Source organism: Echiichthys vipera (assembly GCF_963691815.1).
Source record: "Echiichthys vipera genome assembly, chromosome: 2".
Classification (NCBI taxonomy): Eukaryota; Metazoa; Chordata; class Actinopteri; order Perciformes; family Trachinidae; genus Echiichthys; species Echiichthys vipera.
In genome coordinates, this window is record NC_139827.1 from 35,855,053 (window position 1) to 35,876,446 (window position 21,394).

Genomic DNA, 21,394 nt, shown 5'->3' on the forward strand with positions numbered 1-21,394 from the left:
ACTGAAGGGGAAAAAAAGGAAATTCCCCCTAGCATTTAGTATACAGAATATCATTTAGATTTTGTCTTTTTCATAAAAAATAGTGGCATTATGTTATATATGTTATAACAGAATGTGCTTATCAGGCCTATGTCCCCAGTACACGGTGACCTCGGCCTGTTATTCACTTTCTCTAGATCTAGAATAAGAAAATCAGATAACGTGCTCAATGAGTGCCCTTCTAATGCCCTTACAATGCCTACATGTTTGAAAAATTGCCCTCTAGAGTGGTGAATACGAGAGAAAGTGCCTTATTGGCTGCCCTTTACATACGAAAAAAATGATTGGGTGCCCTCTATGGTGCCCCTTCATACAATAAATTATGATGATGTGCCCTTTAGAGCAAGAATATGGCAAACAGAAAAAAACATTTTGTGGCAAGATAATGAGGTGCAGATGTTCCTCTCTTTGGTAGCTGACGAACGGGGAATGCGAAAGAGGCGTTGCTTTCATGTGCTGTCGCTATGACGAACTGTAACATCGAGTGGTCCTGAAATCTGCATTGGATAACGAAGCAAAAAGAATATTAAGAGTATGCCCGTACCATGGCCCGTAGTGGAAAAGCGCAATTAGATGCCAAGTTTGAAACACGATAAAGTAATCTCATCTGCACTGTCCCTGTTTTTCCAATGCACCCTTTTGGCTAGATTATGTTACATTAGTAAACTACAACGCAAATGGTTGCCAACAATCACACAATAAAGTACAATAAAATACTAATTTCCATTGTTAAAAACGATCTATTCTCTTTATTTACGTTTTCAGTTTTAGCCACTCCCCATTTACAATGTTCAGGTTTCAGATGGGGCTTAATATCCATGCTGAATGCACACAGAGTTGTTACTCTCTGGCAATCAAGGGTGAGGACTATTTTATCATACATGATGCATCATAGCTTTTTGCATGCTGGTGGGGGCCAGTGTTGGGCAAAATGTGCCCTTTCAATTTTTTCGCCCCTGCCCTTCAAAGAGTCTGAGTCCGCCACTGCCCACACACATACACTAGCTGTTGCTGAGGAGACATGGCTGGGCACCGAGATCTAAAGGGAGGAAGAATCGACCTTTGGGGGCTGCACACACCGAGAAGAATCATGGTCCATGGCTGCAGGGGGCGCCGCCACAGGGACCCCCCACCCCAGCCCAGGCAGACAGGAGGCTCCACACCAAGGTGTAGAGCTCTCTGACAACCGGGCCAGCGCCGTCCACGGGACAGCACCTGCATCACTGGACCAGAGACAACTCCCGGTGTGGTCGGCCCCCTGGAGGAAACACTGGAAAACCGAGGGGCTAAAACAGTAAAATAAGATAAAAGGAATAGAAGCTAAAAACTGAGGGAATAAAAACAGTAAAATAAGATAAAGGAATAGAAACTAAAAATAATCAAATATTTAAAAAGCATAAAAGGAATTAGAAAGAATCATGCAGGTCAGTTAAAAGCCTGATTACAAAGGTGGGTCTTGAGCCTCTTTTTAAAAACATCAACATTCTCTGCGGCCCTGAGGTTCTCCGGCAGGCTGTTCCACAATCGGGGCCATAATAACTGAATGCCGCCTCCCCATGTGTTTTGGTTCTTACTTGTGGTATGGTTAAAAGGCCAGCACCAGAGGACCTCAGGGTCTGCAAGGGTCGATAGGGTAAAAGTATTGCAGATAAATAAGAAGGGCCGAGACCATTAAGACATTTAAAAACTAGCAAAAGAACCTTAAAATCGATCCTGAAGCACACAGGGAGCCAATGCAGTGATTTTAAAACTGGTGTAATGTGCTCCCGCCCTCTGGTCCTCGTCAGCATGCGTGCGGCTGAGTTCTGTAGTAATTGTAAGTTGTAAATGTTTTTTTTGGGAAGACCAGAGAGCAATTACAATAATTTAAACGACAAGAAATAAAAACATGCATCAGCACCTCTGTGCTGGCCTGAGAGAGAAAAGGGCGGACTCTGGCTATATTCTTAAGATGGTAAAAACCTATCTTTGTTATGTTTTTGATGAGTGGAATAAAAGCTCAGAGCTCAGAGTCAAAAATCCCACCCACATTTTTAACAGATTTTGAGGGTTTAAAATCCTGTAACATTGGTAAAGGTTTCTCTCTCTGGCCTTCAGGACCAATGACTAAAACCTCTGTTTTGTCCTGGTTGAGCTGCAGGAAGTTTGCTGCCATCCATGACTTGACGTCTACAATGCAGTTAAAAGGAGCATCAATTGGCCCTGTGTCATCCGGAGACACAGCGATGTACAGTTGCGTATCATCAGCATAACTATGAAAGCTGATGCCGTGCCTCCTGATGACGTCCCCAAGGGGAAGCATGTAAAGATTCAAAAGAGTTGGAAAATTGACCCTTGGGGAACCCCACACTTTATTTTATGGGTTCCTGAGGAACAAGTATCCATACTTACATCGAAACTTCAATCAGTAAGGTAGGATGTGAACCGGTTAAAAACAGTACCAGTGAGGCCGACCAGGTTCCTCAGTCTATTTAATAAAATGTGATGGTCTACTGTTTCGAAGGAGGCAGTTAGATCCAGCAGTACCAAGACTGTGAGTTTATGATTATCTAAATTACACCTGATGTCATTTAAAAAAGTGCCGTCTCTGTACTGTGGTTCCTCCTTAAACCAGACTGATGGGTCTCTAAAATATGATTTGAGTTTAAAAAATCGTTTACTTGATTAAAAACTTTTTTTCTAAGATGTTACGTAAAAACGGTAAGTTGGATACAGGCCGGTAGTTATTTAAAACTTTGGGGTCTAAATCACTCTTCTTCAGAAGGGGCTTCACCACCGCCGTTTTAAAGGAGGTGGGGAAGACGCGTCTGAAGAGAGCAATTCACCAGATACAACAGCTGTTCCTGAAAGAATCCGTAGAGTGTTTTAGAAGATCTAAAAGGCAGGTTGTGGGCTTTACTCGGAAGAAAACTCAAAAGCTCTGTAAGATCTGGATAAAATTTGCAGTCACTTCAGAAGTTAGGCCAGTACAGCCAGGTCCACAACAGAGGGCGCCCCAATGGACAGGCCAAAGATATATGAAATATGAGATATGCTGAGAAGCTGTTAAAAAAACTTTATTCTTGTTTATAGTGTTCTATAAAACTCTGGTGGGGAAACCTCAGTCAGAACAACAGGTACATCAGTGCCAAGCCATGTCTCTGTAAGAACAATGCTGTCCAGATTATTATCAACAGAGAGCGCACATTCAGCAAAGCCATTTTAATGTCTGTGCTGTATGTGCGCTCATCATGTTTTACAAGTAGAATGTCAAAAACACAGTTAGATGTAAAAACAGTGATGGGTTTCATTTGTCTGTGTTTAATGATGGTTTTGATGGTGTGGATATTGTCCTTTGCCACCGGGGTCACAGAGGGAGGGGCGTGTATGGTGGAGGTAGGCGGGGGTGAAGATGAGTGTGAGTGAGGTGCAGAGGGCCTGTGTGCAGTGAGTCAGGAGGTGGTGGTGGTGCAGGACGGGACAGTTAGGTCAATGTTGACGGATAAAAGTCTTGACCCCTCCTGGTTTGGGTGCATAGTGTTTAAAACAGCCATAAAGTTGTCCACAAATGGAATACTTTTGTATTTGGCCGGATGGTTAAAAGCTTCGGTCCATTCATTCATTCATTCATTCATCTTCAACCGCTTATCCCGGGGTCGGGGTCGCGGGGGTGCTGGAGCCGATCCCAGCTGACATCGGGCGCAAGGCGGGGTACACCCTGGACAGGACGCCAGTCTATCGCAGGGCACATAGAGACGAACAGAGACAGACAACCATTCACACCTACGGGCAATTTCAGACTCATCAATTAGCCTAACACATGCATGTCTTTGGTTTGTGGGAGGAAACCGGAGTACCCGGAGAAAACCCACGCAGACACGGGGAGAACATGCAAACTCCGCACAGAAAGGCCGAGGTCGGGATGCGAACCTGTGACCTTCTTGCTGTGAGGCGACAGTGCTAACCACTACACCACCGTGTAGCCCCGGTCCATGTTTTGAAAATATAAATATAATAAAATCTGGGCATGAGTGATTCCAAATATTAAAACGTGAAACAGAGTTAAAACAAATATTTTCCTGAGCTGAAGTGACGAGAAATCCAGTGACGAAGGATGACGAAGGATGACGAAGCCGTCAAACACCAGCAGGTAGTGTGTGTTCTTCTGAGCTGAAACAGAGTCATGTAGCCCTATCTCCCAGAGCTCTCCCTGTCTACTCCTAATAACATCTGCTAGATTCCACTGTGCCTCAAGAAAAACAACCAACAAGAGCCGAGGAGTCGGTCTCAAGACACTAAGCAGAACTCTTTCATTCCCAAAGCCAACACTACTCTACACTTTTGCACTCCTGCAGTTTCATTCAGTTCAAAATGCACTGTTTAGTCCGCTGTTGACTTTTTATTGACTTTATTCTTTTTTGTGTTAAACATTGTTTTTTTTTATTGAATTGCTTTATCTGAGATCAGATGTGTTTTATCATGACTATGCTGTTGTCTTTTGTGTTTGTTATTTACTGTGGATCGATGTATGGAAAACTTGACCAAATGAATTTCCCGGCATGAGATAATAAAGTTAATTTGATTCTGAAGTAAAGTAGTAGAGTACAAATTCACTACTACTACTACACTACTACATTTCAGAGGTGAATATTGTATATTTGTAATATATCACTCCACAACATTTATTTGATAGCTTCAGGTACTCATTGCATTACAGATATTGATTAATAACACAGAATATTAAACAACAAATACATTTTGATGTATTTTTTATAGGTTTGAAGTTGTTGAAAATGAAGACAGACACATACATATAATTAGATACCTTTAAAGTTTGGTCTAATCCTGGCATCATATCCAGATGTCCTGCCCATCAATTTATCCAGAAAATCAGAGGGAGACATTGGGACCTGTCGTGTCCTCGCAGCATTGTCCACCTCCTTACACTGACCCACACTGTCAGAGAGAGAAAACAGATCATACAAATATCACCTTAGCAGGATGTGTATTTATTTATGCTATTCTCCTTTCATGTGAAGTGAAGTCGGAACAGCTTTGATGTTGATATTATGAACACACTGAGGGATTAAACCTGCCAAAAGATATCTTTTGAACCTATTATAGTTGTTCTGATACACATACCACTATCAGAAATGCCTCTGATAGTGCCTAAAATGCAGCACTGGGTAAAAGTCAGTATGCAAGTCTATGCATTGATCTGATAAGTAATTTTAAACAAATAACTTTAAAAGTAGTTCTACTCAGATAAAATGTTTTCGAAAATCAATTCTTCCTTGCTGATCTAAAACAGTCACCTACAGAGGAAGAGGCACTGTGCTTGCAATGGCAACTTATTTTTTTAGAGCAGCGAGGTAGAACTGGAACAGTGCAGGATGTCAATCACATGCAGGTCGCATGTGATTGACAACCAAATAAACAACAAGAATTTTGTCCTCAAGCAGAGTGACAAACATGGACAAAATCCTCTGTTTGTAACTTAGGAAGTGAGGAACCTTTTCCAGAATAGCTCTGCTCATTGCAAGCGTCATTCTGCCAAACAGATACTACTTGTTCTGCAAATCCGCACAGCCAAGTGTAGTTCTAGGATAAATCTGAAGAACAGAAAGAGGATGTTTAGCATGAGTTTGAATACTCATTTAACTTCTTCTAAACATGCACTCACTGGTGGTGACAGCAAGAGACAAAGAGACCAGAACTCATTTATTTCCAATGAGCTTTGGGAGACGAGGAGCAACAGCAAGACAGCTGGAGGGGTCGAGAGACAGGAGAAAGTCGAGCAGAGCAGAGTTCAACTCAGGCCTGACGCCACGATGAAGTGACTGAGAGGGCAGTTAAAAATGGCAAGGTGGCAAATCTTTTTATATCTAAAACGGTAAGTTAGCATCCTGCTATGCCTTTGTCTTGAGTTTATCTCCTGCATGTGGCAATATAGTGGTAGTTTGACTAGATGTAAAGAATTCCCTTCCATGTCTTAATAGAGCAGAGAAGATCAGACTACTAATTTTTCCAAAGGTATTACATTTACTTTAGTGCTAAAATGATATTGGATGCTGTTTGTCTGTCTGTCTGTCTGTCTCTCTGTGGATCTGCCTGTGTGTCTTGGTTTGTTGTTCCACGTTCCTGTCTGTCAAAGGGAAGGTTTTCATCGCTACTGTGGACTCATGGGGGAATTGTTTGATCTCTGTAAATCATAAATAAGTCATAGAGTGTGGTCTTTACCTACTCTATATGTAAATTGTGAGATAACCTTTGTTATGAATTGGCACTCTAAATAAAAAATAAATAAAATAATTGAATTGAATTGAATTGAAATGCTGAAATGTGCGAATGAAGACAATGAAGAAGCAGACGACAGAGGTACGGCAGTGACAGAGTCACCAGGCCACCGAAAAAACAGCAGACGATGGAGGAAGTCGACAACATTAAGACGTCCCTTGACTTTCTCTGGGGCGAGATTACCAATGTCAGGCTGCAGCAGCAGCAATTCAACCTGGAACTGGTGGCCGAGGTGAATTGCTGCTGAACCATGACAAACTTTAAAGGACACCATTTATCTACATCTGGAGACATTTACCGGTACCTATAACATTGAATAAACGGAGCACATTTTGCAAGACATGGAATAAGATATAGACCTGGAAAATAACTTCTTCTTAAACATCAATGAAGACTGCAGCTATTACATACACTCAACAAAAATATAAACGCAACACTTTTGTTTTTGCTCCCATTTTTCATGAGATGGACTTAAAGATCTAAAAATTCATTCCAGATACACAATATTACCATTTCTCTCAAACATTGTTCACAAATCTGTCTAAATGTGTGATAGTGAGCACTTCTGCTTTGCTGAGATAATCCATCCCACCTCACAGGTGTGCCAAATCCAGATGCTGATCTGACATCATGATTAGTGCACAGCTGTGCCTTAGACTGTCCACAATAAAGGCCACCCTGAAATGTGCAGTTTTGTCTCACAGCAAAATGCCACAGATGCCACAAGCATTGAGGGAGCGTGAAATTGGCATGCTGACAGCAGGAATGTCAACCAGATCTGTTGCTTGTGCATTATGTTCATTTCTCCACCATAAGCCGTCTCCAAAGGCGTTTCAGAGAATATGGCAGTACATCCAACCGGCCTCACAACTGCAGACCACGTGTAACCACACCAGCCAGGACCTCCACATCCAGCAGGTTCACCTCCAAGATCGTCTGAGACCAGCCACTGAGACAGCTGCTGAAACAATTGGTTTGCATAACCAAACAATTTCTGCACAAACTGTCAGAAACCGTCTCAGGGAAGCTCAACTGCATGCTCGTCGTCCTCATCGGGGTCTTGACCTGACTCCAGCTCGTCGCCCTAACAGACTTGAGTGGGCAAATGCTCACATTCGATGGCGTCTGGCACGTTGGAGAGGTGTTCTCTTCACGGATGAATCTCGGTTTACATTGTTCAGGGCAGATGGCAGACAGCGTGTGTGGCGTCGTGTGGGTGAGCGCTTTGCTGATGTCAATGTTGTGGATCGAGTGGCCCATGGTGGTGGTGGGGTTATGGTATGGGCAGGCATCTGTTATGGACGAAGAACACAGGTGCATTTTATTGATGGCATTCTGAATGCACAGAGATACCGTGATGAGATCCTGAGGCCCATTGTTGTGCCATACATCCATGAACATCACCTCATGTTTCAGCAAGATAATGCACGGCCCCATGTTGCAAGGATCTGTACACAATTCTTGGAAGCTGAAAATGTCCCAGTTCTTGCATGGCCAGCATACTCACCGGACATGTCACCCATTGAGCATGTTTGGGATGCTCTTGACCGCCGTATACGACAGTGTGTACCATTTCCCACTAATATCCAGCAACTTCGCACAGCCATTGAAGAGGAGTGGACCTATATTCCACAGGCCACAATTGACAATCTGATAAACTCTATGCAAAGGAGATGTGTTGCACTGCATGAGGCAAATGGTGGTCACACCAGATACTGACTGATTCTGAGTCCCAAGACCCCCAATAAAGCAAAAAAATGTACTGTACATTTCAGGGTGGCCTTTTATTGTGGACAGTCTAAGGCACACCTGTGCCCTAATCATGATGTCAGATCAGCATCTGGATGTGGCACACCTGTGAGGTGGGATGGATTATCTCAGCAAAGCAGAAGTGCTCACTATCACACATTTAGACAGATTTGTGAACAATGTTTGTGAGAAATGGTAATATTGTGTATCTGGTATGAATTTTAGATCTTTAAGTCCATCTCATGAAAAATGGGAGCAAAAACAAAAGTTTTGCGTTTATATTTTTGTTGAGTGTAGATGAACAGTATGGTAAGACCAATAAGGCAGTTTAGAAGTTATAAATCATTCATTTTAACAATAGAAGTCTGTATGCAAATTTCCAAAACAATAAGGAATATTTATGTCAATTTGCACAACCATTTAACATAATTTCAATATCAGAAACTTGGATCAACCCGGAAAAGGCTGTGGACTTTGACAAAAATCTTAATTGCAAGGTTGTAGAAGGAATGACAATTGCAATCGGAGATTTATTGGAATGTTTAACTGTTGAACTCTGCATGGAAAAAAAGAAGAACGTAATTGTAAGCTGTATTTATAGAGCACCGTGTTACAGGAAGAAATGTTCACAACATCTAATTAAAAGGTCATGTTCATCAGTGGGGATTTTAATATAGATCCTAGTCCCTATAACCACAAACCAACTGAAGACTTTATCAATACAATGTACAGTCTAAGTTTGTACCCAACGATCACCAGACCCAGCAGGATTACATCGCAATGTGCCATATTGATTGAAAACCTATTTACAAAAGTTATGGACAATTATACAATAAGAGGATTAATGATCAATGACATCAGTGTTCATCTGCCAGTGTTTATAGTTTTCAATAACGACTAATAGAGGGAAAAACAGGAGAGGTGGGGTAACCACAAGTTGTGAGGGCGCCTCTCAGGTGCTTGCGTTCTTCCCCTTGGGCCTGTGAGCTGGTGGGTATGTTATCAGCTCTGTGTTGCAGGGCTCTGATAACTCCAAGCTTGTGTTACAGGGGGTGGTGGGAGTCAAACAGTAGATATTGATCTGTGAGTGGGTTTTCTGTATACCCCAATTTGAGGGCTCCTGTCATTCTTCATATGGACGTCACAGTAAGAAAGGCAAACTATTGTCCTTGACTTATCTCTGGTGACCACAATGTTTCTATCTACAGAGTTTATATGTCTGGCAAAGGTTTGCACCTCTTTGGATTTGATTTTAACCATTTGTCGTGCACATATCTGAACCAATGGCTCGGTGTCATATCTTTGAACTGATGAAGCCTCTTGGATGAGAAGTGAAATGTCATCCTAGACAAATAACCAGGTCCAGTTGCTTTTGACTGAAATTGCTTTGGGGATAACGATGACCCGGACAAATCAGAACATTCACAGTTTTAATAGAGAGCAAAACCAACGGAAAACCTGGTCTAGTGCATTCCACGATTGGTGACAGACATGAAGAGACACATTTCCAAAATGTAAGAACCTCTGGACATTCCCAAATCATATGTATAAAAGTGCCTGGAATACCCTGGGAGAAAAGTGTACAGTTAGATTGTCTGGCTTTCATCAGTAATCATTTCCGTGGTGTACAATATGTTCTCTAAAATAAAACTTTGGACCGGACCCTAGGCCAATTTATCAGAAGAAATTAATGATAAGTCTTTTCTCCATATATTATCAAATTGGCATAGGTTTAGAAGTTGCCTTTATCAACAAGAAATGTAATTCCGAAACCATTGTTTAAACAATGCAATGAATGCAGTGGTAGTTCTTGCCTCCAAGGGATTCTCAAGGCATGAAGAAGTTGGTAGGTTGAACTGCTGCTGAATGTCCCGGAAAAAGCAGAGACTGAAATCCTTTGTAATATCTGAGCCTAAATGGATCCCTCAATTGGAACAGTAGGGACATGAGACAGACCGCCCTCCCAGTAGTAGTCATAGAAGAAATAAGGGAAAATGCTGGTGAATTTTTATGTTGCTGTTAGTGTGCTTGCTCACCAGGCGCCAAACTAAGATTAAATGGGAGACTACAGGCCCCAACAAATTAATTAATAAATAAAAATTGGGAAGTATTATATAAAGAGAAAACACTGACCAGCTTATACAGTATTTAAATTGTTGTATGATGAACATTGTCCAATAAATCCCAAAAGCAATTTCAGTCAAAAGCAACTGGACTTGGTTATTTGTCTAGGAAGATGTTTCTTAGACTGTGACGTCCATATGGAGAATGACAAGAGCCTCCACATTGGGGTATACAGAAAACCCACTCACACGGATCAATATCTACTGTTTGAATCCCACCACCCCCTGGAACACAAGCTTGGAGTTAGAAGAACACTGAAGCATAGAGCTGATAACGTACCCACCAGCTCACAGGCCCAAGGGTAAGAACGCAAGCACCTGAGAGGCGCCCTCACAACTTGTGGCTACCCCAGCTGGACCTTTGTGAAAACGGCAGCTGCTTCCAGAAAGAAAACCAAAATGGTTGAGAAAGAAAAAGAAAACAAGATATACAACATAGTCATTCCGTATGTTGCTGGGGTATCAGAGAAACACACAAACACTGCATCCCTGTGTATTTCAAACCCGGTAACACACTCAGACAGAGACTAGTACATCCCAAGGACAGAACACCACACACCCACAAAAGCAATCTGGTTTATGCTGTCCAATGCAACAAGGAACGCAAAGATCTTTACATTGGAGAAACAAAACAACCACTGCATAAACGCATGGCCCAACACAGGAGAGCTAACTCCTCAGGCCTGGACTCTGCTGTCCACTCACATGTCAAGGAGAAAGCCCACTCCTTTGATGACAACAATGTCCACATCCTGGACAGAGTGGACAGATGGTTTGACAGAGGAGTAAAAGAAGCCATCTATGTAAAAGTAGAGAAACCATTGCTAAACAGAGGTCTGAGACACAACTTATCTCCAATTTACAATGCTGGCACTTGGAGTACAAAGGGTTTCAGTGACATCACCGGCCTTGTGAGAGGTTAAATACCTGGATCTCCACACCAGTTAGTTGAACCAGTCCCAGCCTGGAGAGATGCGTACATGAACTGATGAAGCCTCTTGGATGAGAGGTGAAACGTCTTCCTAGACAAATAACCAAGTCCAGTTGCTTTTGACTGAAATTGCTTTGGGGATAACGATGACCTGGACAGATGAGAACATTCACAGGCTCATTGTCCAATAAAGATATCAAATTTAAATTTAAATATCCAGACAATCCATGGATAACTGTGGGATTACAAAATACCTTCAAAAAGAAAAATACACGTTATAAAGAATTCATAAAACTTAGAATCAAAGATGTAGAAAACATATATAAGAAATATAAAAATAAGCTAACTAATATTATGAGACTTAGTAGGACAGAATATTACAGCAAATTATATCATAATAAAAACAATATTAAAGGTCTATGAAATATATGCTGGAAAGGAGGGTTCGTCCTATAGTCGAACCTCAGATTGAAGAGGAACAATGTGGATTCCGTCCTGGACGTGGAACAACGGACCAGCTCTTCATTCTCGCAAGGATCCTTGAGGGGGCCTGGGAGTATGCTCATCCAGTCTACATGTGTTTTGTGGATCTGGAGAAGGCATATGACCGGGTTCCTAGGGAGATACTGTGGGAGGTGCTGCGGGAGTATGGGGTGAGGGGGTCACTTCTGTGGGCCATCCAATCTCTGTACACCCAAAGTGAGAGCTGTGTCCGGATCCTCGGGAGTAAGTCGGATTCGTTTCCGGTGGGGGTTGGCCTCCGCCAGGGGTACGCTTTGTCACCAATCCTGTTCGTGATTTTCATGGACAGGATTTCAAGGCGTAGTCGTGGTGGGGAGGGGTTGCAGTTCGGTGGGCTGAGGATCTCGTCTCTGCTTTTCGCAGATGATGTGGTCCTGATGGCATCGTCGGTCAGTGACCTTCAGCACTCAATGGATCGGTTCGCAGCCGAATGTGAAACGGCTGGGATGAGGATCAGCATCTCTAAATCTGAGGCCATGGCTCTTAGCAGGAAACCGGTGGATTGCTTACTCCAGGTAGGGAATGAGTCCTTACCCCAAGTGAAGGAGTTCAAGTACCTCGGGATCATGTTCACGAGTGAGGGGACGATGGAGCGTGAGTTTGGCCGGAGAATCGGAGCAGCGGGGGCGGTGTTGCAGTCGCTCTACCGCACCGTTGTGACGAAAAGAGAGCTGAGCCGGAAGGCAAAGCTCTCGATCTACCGGTCAATCTTCGTTCCTACCCTCACCTATGGTCATGAAAGTTGGGTCATGACCGAAAGAACGGGGTCGCGAGTACAAGCGGCCGAAATGGGTTTTCTCAGGAAGGTGGCTGGAGTCTCCCTTAGAGATAGGGTGAGAAGTTCAGCCATCCGTGAGGAACTCGGAGTAGAGCCGCTGCTCCTTAGCGTTGAAAGGAGCCAGTTGAGGTGGTTCGGGCATCTAGTAAGGATGCCCCCTGGGCGCCTCCCTAGGGAGGTGTTCCAGGCACGTCCAGCTGGGAGGAGGCCTCGGTGAAGACACAGGACTAGGTGGAGAGATTATATCTCCACACTGGCCTGGGAACGCCTCGGGATCCCCCAGTTAGAGCTGGTTAATGTGGCCCGGGAAAGGGAAGTTTGGGGTCCCCTGCTAAAGCTGCTGCCCCCGCGACCCGACCCCGGATAAGCGGATGAAGATGAGATGAAATATATTAAATGGTGGTATTGGATATGGCTCTAGACAAGTTAATTATCCACATGACTTTATTGATAATGACATGACAATTGATAATATAAATGATGCAGTCAATGGCTTCAATCATTATTTTGCGAATGTTGGACCAATACTGGCTGAAAATTCCTTTGAGATCTGACAACAAGAATTCTGATTTCATAGACATTAATCCAAAATCAATGTTTCTAACAGCTGTGGAAGAGAGTGAAATTATAGAGACTGTTCATATTGTCATATTGTTCAACAGGGAATTCATGGAATTCCAAAACCACTAACGCACACCTGTAACTACAGGCCTGTTTCACTGCTTCCTCAATTTTCCAAAATCTTAGAAAAACTGTTTGCTGACAGACTAAACAAATTCATCAAAAAACACAACTTACTAACTGACATTCCCAGACCCTTAATTAGCAGTCATTGGGATAATTGTAAAAAGAAATTCACAAATTCCCTGGACTAAAAGGTTTATGCAGTTGGTGTTTTTAATTAATCTAAAACAAATTGATACAATAAAGCACAACAGAGTCATTAATAAATTAGAACGATATGGTATCAGGGGGGTTGTTTAAAACCTCACATAAAACATGTTAAATCTAAACTGTCACTAGCATCTCAGTCCTATGTAAAGAAAAGCATTGGATCACAAATCACTGCATATGCTCTACTGTTCAATAATCTTACTTTATTTAAATGACTGTGTGGAGGTCTTGGGGACCTCTTACAAAAGCTCACTGCTACTACTAGTAATACTCAAAAACTAGCCATAAGATAAATCAATAAAGCAGGATATTATGATTTAATTCAATTAAATTTTATTTATAATGCCGAATCATAACAAAAGTGATCTCAGGACACTTTACAGAGTAGGTATAGAGCACACTCTATGACTTATTTATTATTTACATAGACCCAACAATTCCTCCATAGAGTACGAATAAAAATGACAACATTGCTAAGGGCTCGTAAGCCCTAGCTATAAGCTTTATCAAGGAGGAAAGTTTTAAGTTCACTCTTAAAATGGGGACAGTGTCTGCCTCCCGAATAACACTTAGGAGTTGGTTCCACAGGAGAGGAGCTTGGTAGCTGAAGGCTCTGCCTTCCATTCTACTTTTGGAGACTCTAGGAACGACAAGTAGCCCTGCATTCTCAGAGCGCAGTGATCTAGTCGGGTAATACGGTACTATGAGCTCTTTAAGATACGACGGAGCCTAATACAGGAGAAATATGTTCTCTTCAATTTGTTTTAGTCAGTACACGAGCTGCAGCATTTTGGACCAACTGGAGACTCTTAACAGACTTATTGGAGCAGCCTGATAATAAGGAGTTGCAGTAGTCCAGCCTAGAAGTAACAAATGCATGGACTAGTTTTTTCTGCATCTTTCTGAGACACATTGTTCCTAATTTTCCCAATATTATGCAGGTGAAAATATGCAGTCCTTGTCCTTGTGATTAAAAATAACACCCAGATTCCTTACTGTGGTGCTGGAGGACAACACAACATCAACCAGAGTAACAATATCTTTAGATATTGAGTTTCAGAGGCCTTCAGGGCAAAGTACAATAACTTCAGTTTTATCTGAGTTTAACATCAGAAAATTGCAGGTCATCAAGATTTTTATTTCCTTAATGCACATGATCACACCAACCTCCTGTTTTTTCATGACTATCAAATGTCAAAAATCATGTTTAAAGCAAGAAACACACTGTTACCAGGTAATATTCAAATTATTTTTTCTTTTTCAAGGAAAACTTCAATTTTAAGACGCCAGCTGTTCGCAGGACTTTAAAAAGTCAATGCATTTCAGTTGTTGGTGTGAAACTATGAAATGGTATGAGCACAAAGCCAAATCATCGTCCAAACATGGTCCAGTTTAAAGAAGGGTACAGGCCAATGATATTCAAAAGGTACGGGGATAATGGAGGTCTTTAAAAGACAAACAAACAAAACAGTTGCTTTGTGTATAAATATGGGCTATATATGTAGCTTTTCAAAGATGTTAACATTAACATTCTAAATGTGTCCAGTTTGATTGCTGTTGCAGTGAATGTAAATGAGGCTTACATATTGTACATAGATTATAGCAATCGCTGAATTGTGAATAAGGGTAGGATTGGATAAGAAAAATTCTTCCTACTCATTTTCAGGCAGAGTTAATTGTGTATGTTTTTTTGTATAGCCTTGTATTCTTTTTCTTGACATATCTGAAATAAATTCATAAATTCTTCAATTAAATTCAAATATTGAGCTGGCATCAAGCCTGAAAGTCTTCAATCATTGTGTACATCTGGTTTTGTGTTGTACAGAGAGAGAGCATGTGTGAGTCCAAACACAAACACACACACACACGGGCACAAACACACACACACACACTTACTCACTCACTCACTCACTCACTCACTCTCTCTCTCTATATATATATAGATGTGTATGTGTGCATCAACATAGTAAAAATAGAATCAATATTGTAGCATTATTTAATATAATTCATAGTAGCAGTTTGTAGGGATAAATCAATTAGATTAAATACTGTTGTTTAAAAATAAAATACATTGTGTTCAATGGAGAAAAGACAGACATTTCAAAATAATACATTTTTTAGCCGTAATTGCAATACTGCAATAACATGAAACTGTGATAATTTTGCTAAAACTTTAAATACCTTCAGAAACTCGAACCAGCCTATACCTAGTCATGTCTAACTTCAACATCGAACAGCTTGGGAGAGATACAATCTCTTATCCTGCCCTCGGAAAGAGCTCTGACACAGAAGCACACCACTGGGAGCCAAGTGTAGAGCTTCTTCCTGGTTGATGCATCACCACACACACACTTTGTCTGCTGTCTATGCAAGTCAGCCTTAAGATGTGGATATGTCTGCTAGGAGTGTGTGAGTCATGCTCAACATTGTGTGTGTGTGTGTGTGTGTGTGTGTTTGTGTGTGCGTGCATGCGTGTGCATGTGTGTGTGTATGTTAATGTTTCTCCCTCAGAGACAGCCCAAGGGTGTTTCTACCTAGACTCTGTGTAGTTGATGCTGGCTCAGGTCAACTACTCTGATAACAGATTATTACAGAGATTTCATGGCATGAAATTGGCACCCGCCCACATGCCAAATGCGGGTAACGTTTATGATTGGCGGGTGAAACTGTCAATCTACCGGCCACGTTGGCGTGTAGCCAATAAGACAACACTACACTGAGCAAGAGTTGTGTGTTGTTGACCAAGCGTCTGCCTTTTTTCTTGGACTTTCAAAATAAAAAAATGAGAAGAAAAAGAGGAAATATAAAAAGATGTGGCGTCATATTGCTGGCTTGAAGAGACTGCTGGCTGCAACCGAACAAAAAGAGGATGAGGAGGACAATTAAAAAATAAATAAAAAGAGACGTTTTAATACAAAGTCAAAGGGACGGCAAGGTTCCCGACTGGCTTGTGTACGACGCCCACAACAGAGGAGATGCACTGTTGGGATGACCGTGTGTTTGAAGAGTAGAGGAAGCAGAGAGGAGTGTCTGCTCCTCCTCTATAAGGACTCAGAGCCTCAGTCTGTGCTCTGTGCTCTGTGCCAGGGTTTTTCAATCAGTGTCTGACAGTGGAATGGAGTTTGGTTTCTGTTCATTATTATGATCGTTATTGTTGTTGTTTATCTAAATGTTGTTCAGCCAAAATAGATAAACTTGAAAGTCATTTGTTATAAATGAAATGTTTATTGTTAATCCAAAATTTAAAAAAAAGTTGAACCTGGGTATCTAATGACACTACAGTGAGAGAGAAACAGTGACAAATGGATTGCAGTTGGGTGTTAACTAAATAAATGAGACTATCAGTGAGATGATTGGCTATTTTTATTTCTGTTCTTTTCTATTCTAAATGCCTGCCACACCAGCTCAGACACAGCTGTAAGTAATTCTAGTCATTAATGAGATTAAGTTGGTTAATAACTCAACAGCACTTTAATGTGGATTCTGTACAAGTTCAAGAACCATTCTTATGCAACAGGACATTTTGACATACTTTTGTCCAGCATATTAATGGTGGAGATCAAAACCGAAAGTGACTGAAACAGGAAAAATAGTCTTGGCAAAATATTCATTCTAATTGTTTCTACCCTCCCGATGAGACTCAGGGGTAAAATCGCCCACCTATCCAAGATTTTTTTAATTTCCTGTATCAGTTTTCCATAATTTGTATCATATAACTGTGAGACATTAGGAGTAATAATAACACCTAGATATCCCTTTCTTTCAACTCTGCTGGACATTCCTGAGATCATCATAGCAACTCATTTGCTTTCATTAGTTGAATATCCTGAAAGATTCTCCAAGAGGGCTGGTATTGATAGGGATGGGTTGTTTAAGTGTATTAATAAATCATCCGCAAACAGTGATATTTTATGTTCTACCCCCCCGTCATCCCTTATTCCCAATATTTGATTGTTTTGCCTTATTGATTCATCCTTCTGGGCATTAAGACTCAGCATCATAGAAGTCTGAGATTTGGATTTTGTACTGGAAATAATATTCAATATTCTCCTAATGTTGTTTGCTCTCTGCCTCCCGGGAATGAACCCAGTTTGATCTATTTTAATTAATTTAGTTATATAGTTCTACATTCGTTTTGCCATTATGCTTGGAAGGATCTTTAAATCATTGCAGAGTAAACTCATAGGTCTATATCCTTCACACAGAGTTGGATCTTTTCCTCCCCAGATGTCAGAGTATCTCCTCTCTAAAACTTCTGGAAAAACCTGGAAAACCATCAGTCCCAGGTGATTTATTATTTTTAAGAGTTTTTATAGTATCCAATATTTCCTGCGAAGAAACTGGCCGAATCATTTTGCCTGCCTCTTCTCTCGACAGAGGTAAAAAGTATTTTTTTAAAGAAAGGTTTGTGTGTCATTATTATTGTGGTCAAAATCAGAGTCATCATATAGGCTTTTATAATATTCTGTAAAGGCCTCTGCAATTTCTATAGGTTTTACTATAGTTTGTTTAGATGTGGGGTGTTTTCTTTTTGAAATTATTGAAATGTAAATCAGAATCCATAATAACCCCAAGATGTCTGGCTTTATTTGAGGTTTTCAGGGACAGTGATTGAAGGTGTTGGATGACTTTAAACCTTTCTTTCTTAGCACCAAAAACAATTATCTCAGTTTTATCCTCATTTAGTTGAAGGAAATTCTGGCACATCCAGTGTTTGACTTGCTCAATGCACTGGCACAGAAGATCTATGGGGCGATAGTCCTTTGGTGATAGCGTTACATAGATTTGGGTGTCATTGGCATAGCAATGGTGGTCAATGTTATTATTTTGCATGATTTGTCCTAGTGGGAGCATATAGATGTTAAATAAAGTCTGCCCCAAGATTGAACCTTGGGGGACTCCACACGTTACGTTGGTTTGTTCTGATACAAAGTCGCCAATGGAAACAAAATAGTTCCTATCTTGATATGACTTGAACCAGTTTAAGACTGTGCCTGAGAGCCCCACCCAGTTTTCCAACCTGTCCAAAAGTATTGAGTGGTCGACAGTGTCAAATGCAGCACTGAGGTCCAATAGCATTAATACTGAAGTTTTGCCAGAGTCTGTGTTAAGACGGATGTCATTTATAACTTTAATAAGGGCCGTCTCGGTTCTATGAAAAGCTCGAAAATCCTGACTGGAGGTTGTTGTGGCAGCTAGTAGAAGCCAAGAAGTGATTTAGTTGTTGGAGTACAACTTTCTCAATTATTTTACTTATGAATTGTAGATTTGAAATTGGTCTGTAGTTGTTGATAATAGAGGCATCTAGGCTCCGCTTTTTTAGAAGAGGTTTAATGACTGCAGTTTTGAAGGCCTTTGGGAAATTGCCCGATTGAATAGAGTTATTAACTATTTGCAATACGTCTGTTGATAGGCGAGCTTTCTTCATTCGAGATGTTATTTATCTACAGTCCCTGTATCACCAGTCAGGCGTCGTTTGCCGGTTTGGTCCCTATCCGGACACATCCCGTCTGGAGCAGTTTCCGTTTTTCTCTTGGTGCCTTTTACTTAGACCGTAGTGTGAGTAGAATTAATTTGCACACTTCTAAGAATCTACAAGTAAAAATTCATATTTGTACATGGCTTTACCTGTCTAATTAGTAAACAAAAGTGACTTTGCAGGGCTCCAGACTAACTTTTTTCTCTAGGAGCACTGTGGCTCCCACCTGAAAATTTTAGGACACAATCATAAAGACACCCTACCATAATAGCAAATGTAATGCTTAGGTGACATTTACCCACACAGATTAAAATAATATCAGGATGTGGTTGCTAATTTACATTTCTCTCACTTTGAAAAAATAACTCATCATAAAACGAAAATCAAATAACCACTCATTTTTCGTATTTTAATATCCGTTTGAGATTAAAAAAGATACACGGACCATCTTGGCTGGGCTTTAAATCTATCGGGGCGCCAGAAATATAACAGTCTGCTACTGTTTAATCATCAGCATCATTTCATTTGAATATTTGCGAGTATTTGTTGTTTTTCATTATAGATGTTCAATCCGACACAGTCTGACACAGCGCTGTGAAAGTGAAACTACAGTGTTAAATATACCGTCAGCTATCGTCAAAGAAAGATACAAACAAAACACATTCATGTTAGAACAACACATACTTTTAATAAGATGCCCCTACTTTTGTGTTACAATGCTACTTTCTATAAGGGGAGAGACCCTAAACCACCCTAAACCAGTCGATCAAACCAGAAGAAACCGACCAGTTAGATAAACTTCAAATGTGCATTAAGGAAAAAAAAAGCTGGATGACCGGCAATTTTCAAAGTTATCATACATCCAAAACTCAATTACTAAAGATATTGTTGCTCTGGATGACTTTATGTTGTCCTCCAGCACCACAGTAAGGAATCTGGTTGTTATTTTCGATTCTCACATAAAATTAACGACAAGGACTGCATATTTTTACCTTCGTAATATTGCAAAAATTAGGAACATTGACCCTCATTTATCAAACAAACGTACGGCAGAAAAACGTGCGTACGACCATTTCCTGGCAAACTTCGGCATTTATCAATTTGAATGTGAGCGGGAGCTACGATCAAATCTCACGTCTGGTCTGAGATCGTGTACACAAATTTCAGCCTGTGCATTTGCGGTGCAGCACAGCAAAATCTGGCTGAAAATAATTAACAAACCTCAGCTGTCATTAAGCATAAGCAGTCACATATTAAGAACAGATCAAAACGGATTCTTAAAACGAATAAAAGAATAAAAATTGTGGTTGGAGCAATTGATTATACTCATGTGCGTCTGAAGGCACCATCCATGAATGATTACGCATTCATCAATCGCCAAAACTACCACTCGATAAATGTGCAGGTGATTTGTGAGCTATGCTTTTAAACGTGGTGGCCAGGTGACCAGGGGGGACACACAAGATTATTTTATATTTCAAAACAGCTCGGCTCCAGCCCCCCACGCCCCCGACAGGGACAAGCGGTTGAAGATGAATTTATAAATGAATTTGTTGGCGCGCGGCTGCAGGAATGCGCACTGCAAAGCCAAAGTCATCTCCTCGGTAAATGGCTACCCTCGATAAATTGCATTAAATCAAACAAGGTGTCAGATGATTAACATCTTGGTATGGTTCTTCTAGGTGCCAAAGGTTATCCTTAGGAATACCTAATAACCCCGCTGGCAAACCCCGCTACAGAGCAGGAGCGCAGGTTCAGTAGTGCGCACACACGCACATGGGTCACAGTGGAGCGCTGCTTCGGGTTGATTGCCTCCGTTATTCTTTTCCATACAGCGGTTTTATGGGCCCCTTTTATTCCACTCTTAAGACTGCCAAAAAGCAGATCTTTATTTTGCTCCATCTCGGATGTCAGGATGCCGATCTGTGCGTCGGAAAAGTTTATTTTTGTACCAGCGTTCTTCCTCTCCATGTTTGACCTCAGTGGGCGAGGCCTCCGAACCAGGAATATTTAAGGGCGTAACATGTTAATGACGATCAAATTCAGCCGCTGCATTTATCAAGGCCCGCTCATTCGTAAGCTGAGATTGGTCAGATAAGAATGTTTCATAAATCACACGTGGGTCCTGTCATACGACCAATTCTGCGCTCTGATCTGTGCCAGTTTTCACGCAAGATTGATAAATGAGGCCCAATGTGTCTCAGTAAGATGCAGAAAAACTAGGCCAATGCATTTGTTACTTCTAGGCTGGACTACTGCAACTCCTTATTGGCAGGCTGTTCAATAAGTCTGTTAAGAGTCTCCAGTTGGTCCGAAATGCTGCAGCTCGTGTACTAACTAAAACAAATCGAAGAGAACACATTTCTCCTGTATTAGCTTTTTTGCACTGGCTACCTGTAAAATCTAGAATAGAATTTAAAATCCTTCTTCTTACCTACAAAGCTCTTATTGGTCAGGCTCCGTCTTATCTTAAAGAGCTCATAGTACTGTATTACCCAACTAGATCGCCGCGCTCTAAGAATGCAGGGCTATTTGTCGTTCCTAGAGTCTCCAAAAGTAGAATGGGAGACAGAGCCTTCAGCTACCAAGCATTACATTTTAGA

At 41.2% G+C, this 21,394-nt stretch overlaps 1 protein-coding gene across 1 annotated transcript in view; it reads right to left on the reverse strand.

Annotated features, from left to right (window-relative positions):
• LOC310962402 (glycine receptor subunit alpha-3-like) overlaps positions 1-21,394 on the reverse strand; it is a gene marked incomplete at both ends in the record, with an annotated part of 105,170 nt that overhangs the window by 58,766 nt on the left and 25,010 nt on the right. The window contains one exon of the mRNA XM_083934866.1: positions 4,844-4,974. Within this exon, the coding sequence (XP_083790992.1) occupies positions 4,844-4,974 (131 nt within the window). The remainder of the gene's footprint in view (positions 1-4,843; positions 4,975-21,394) is intronic.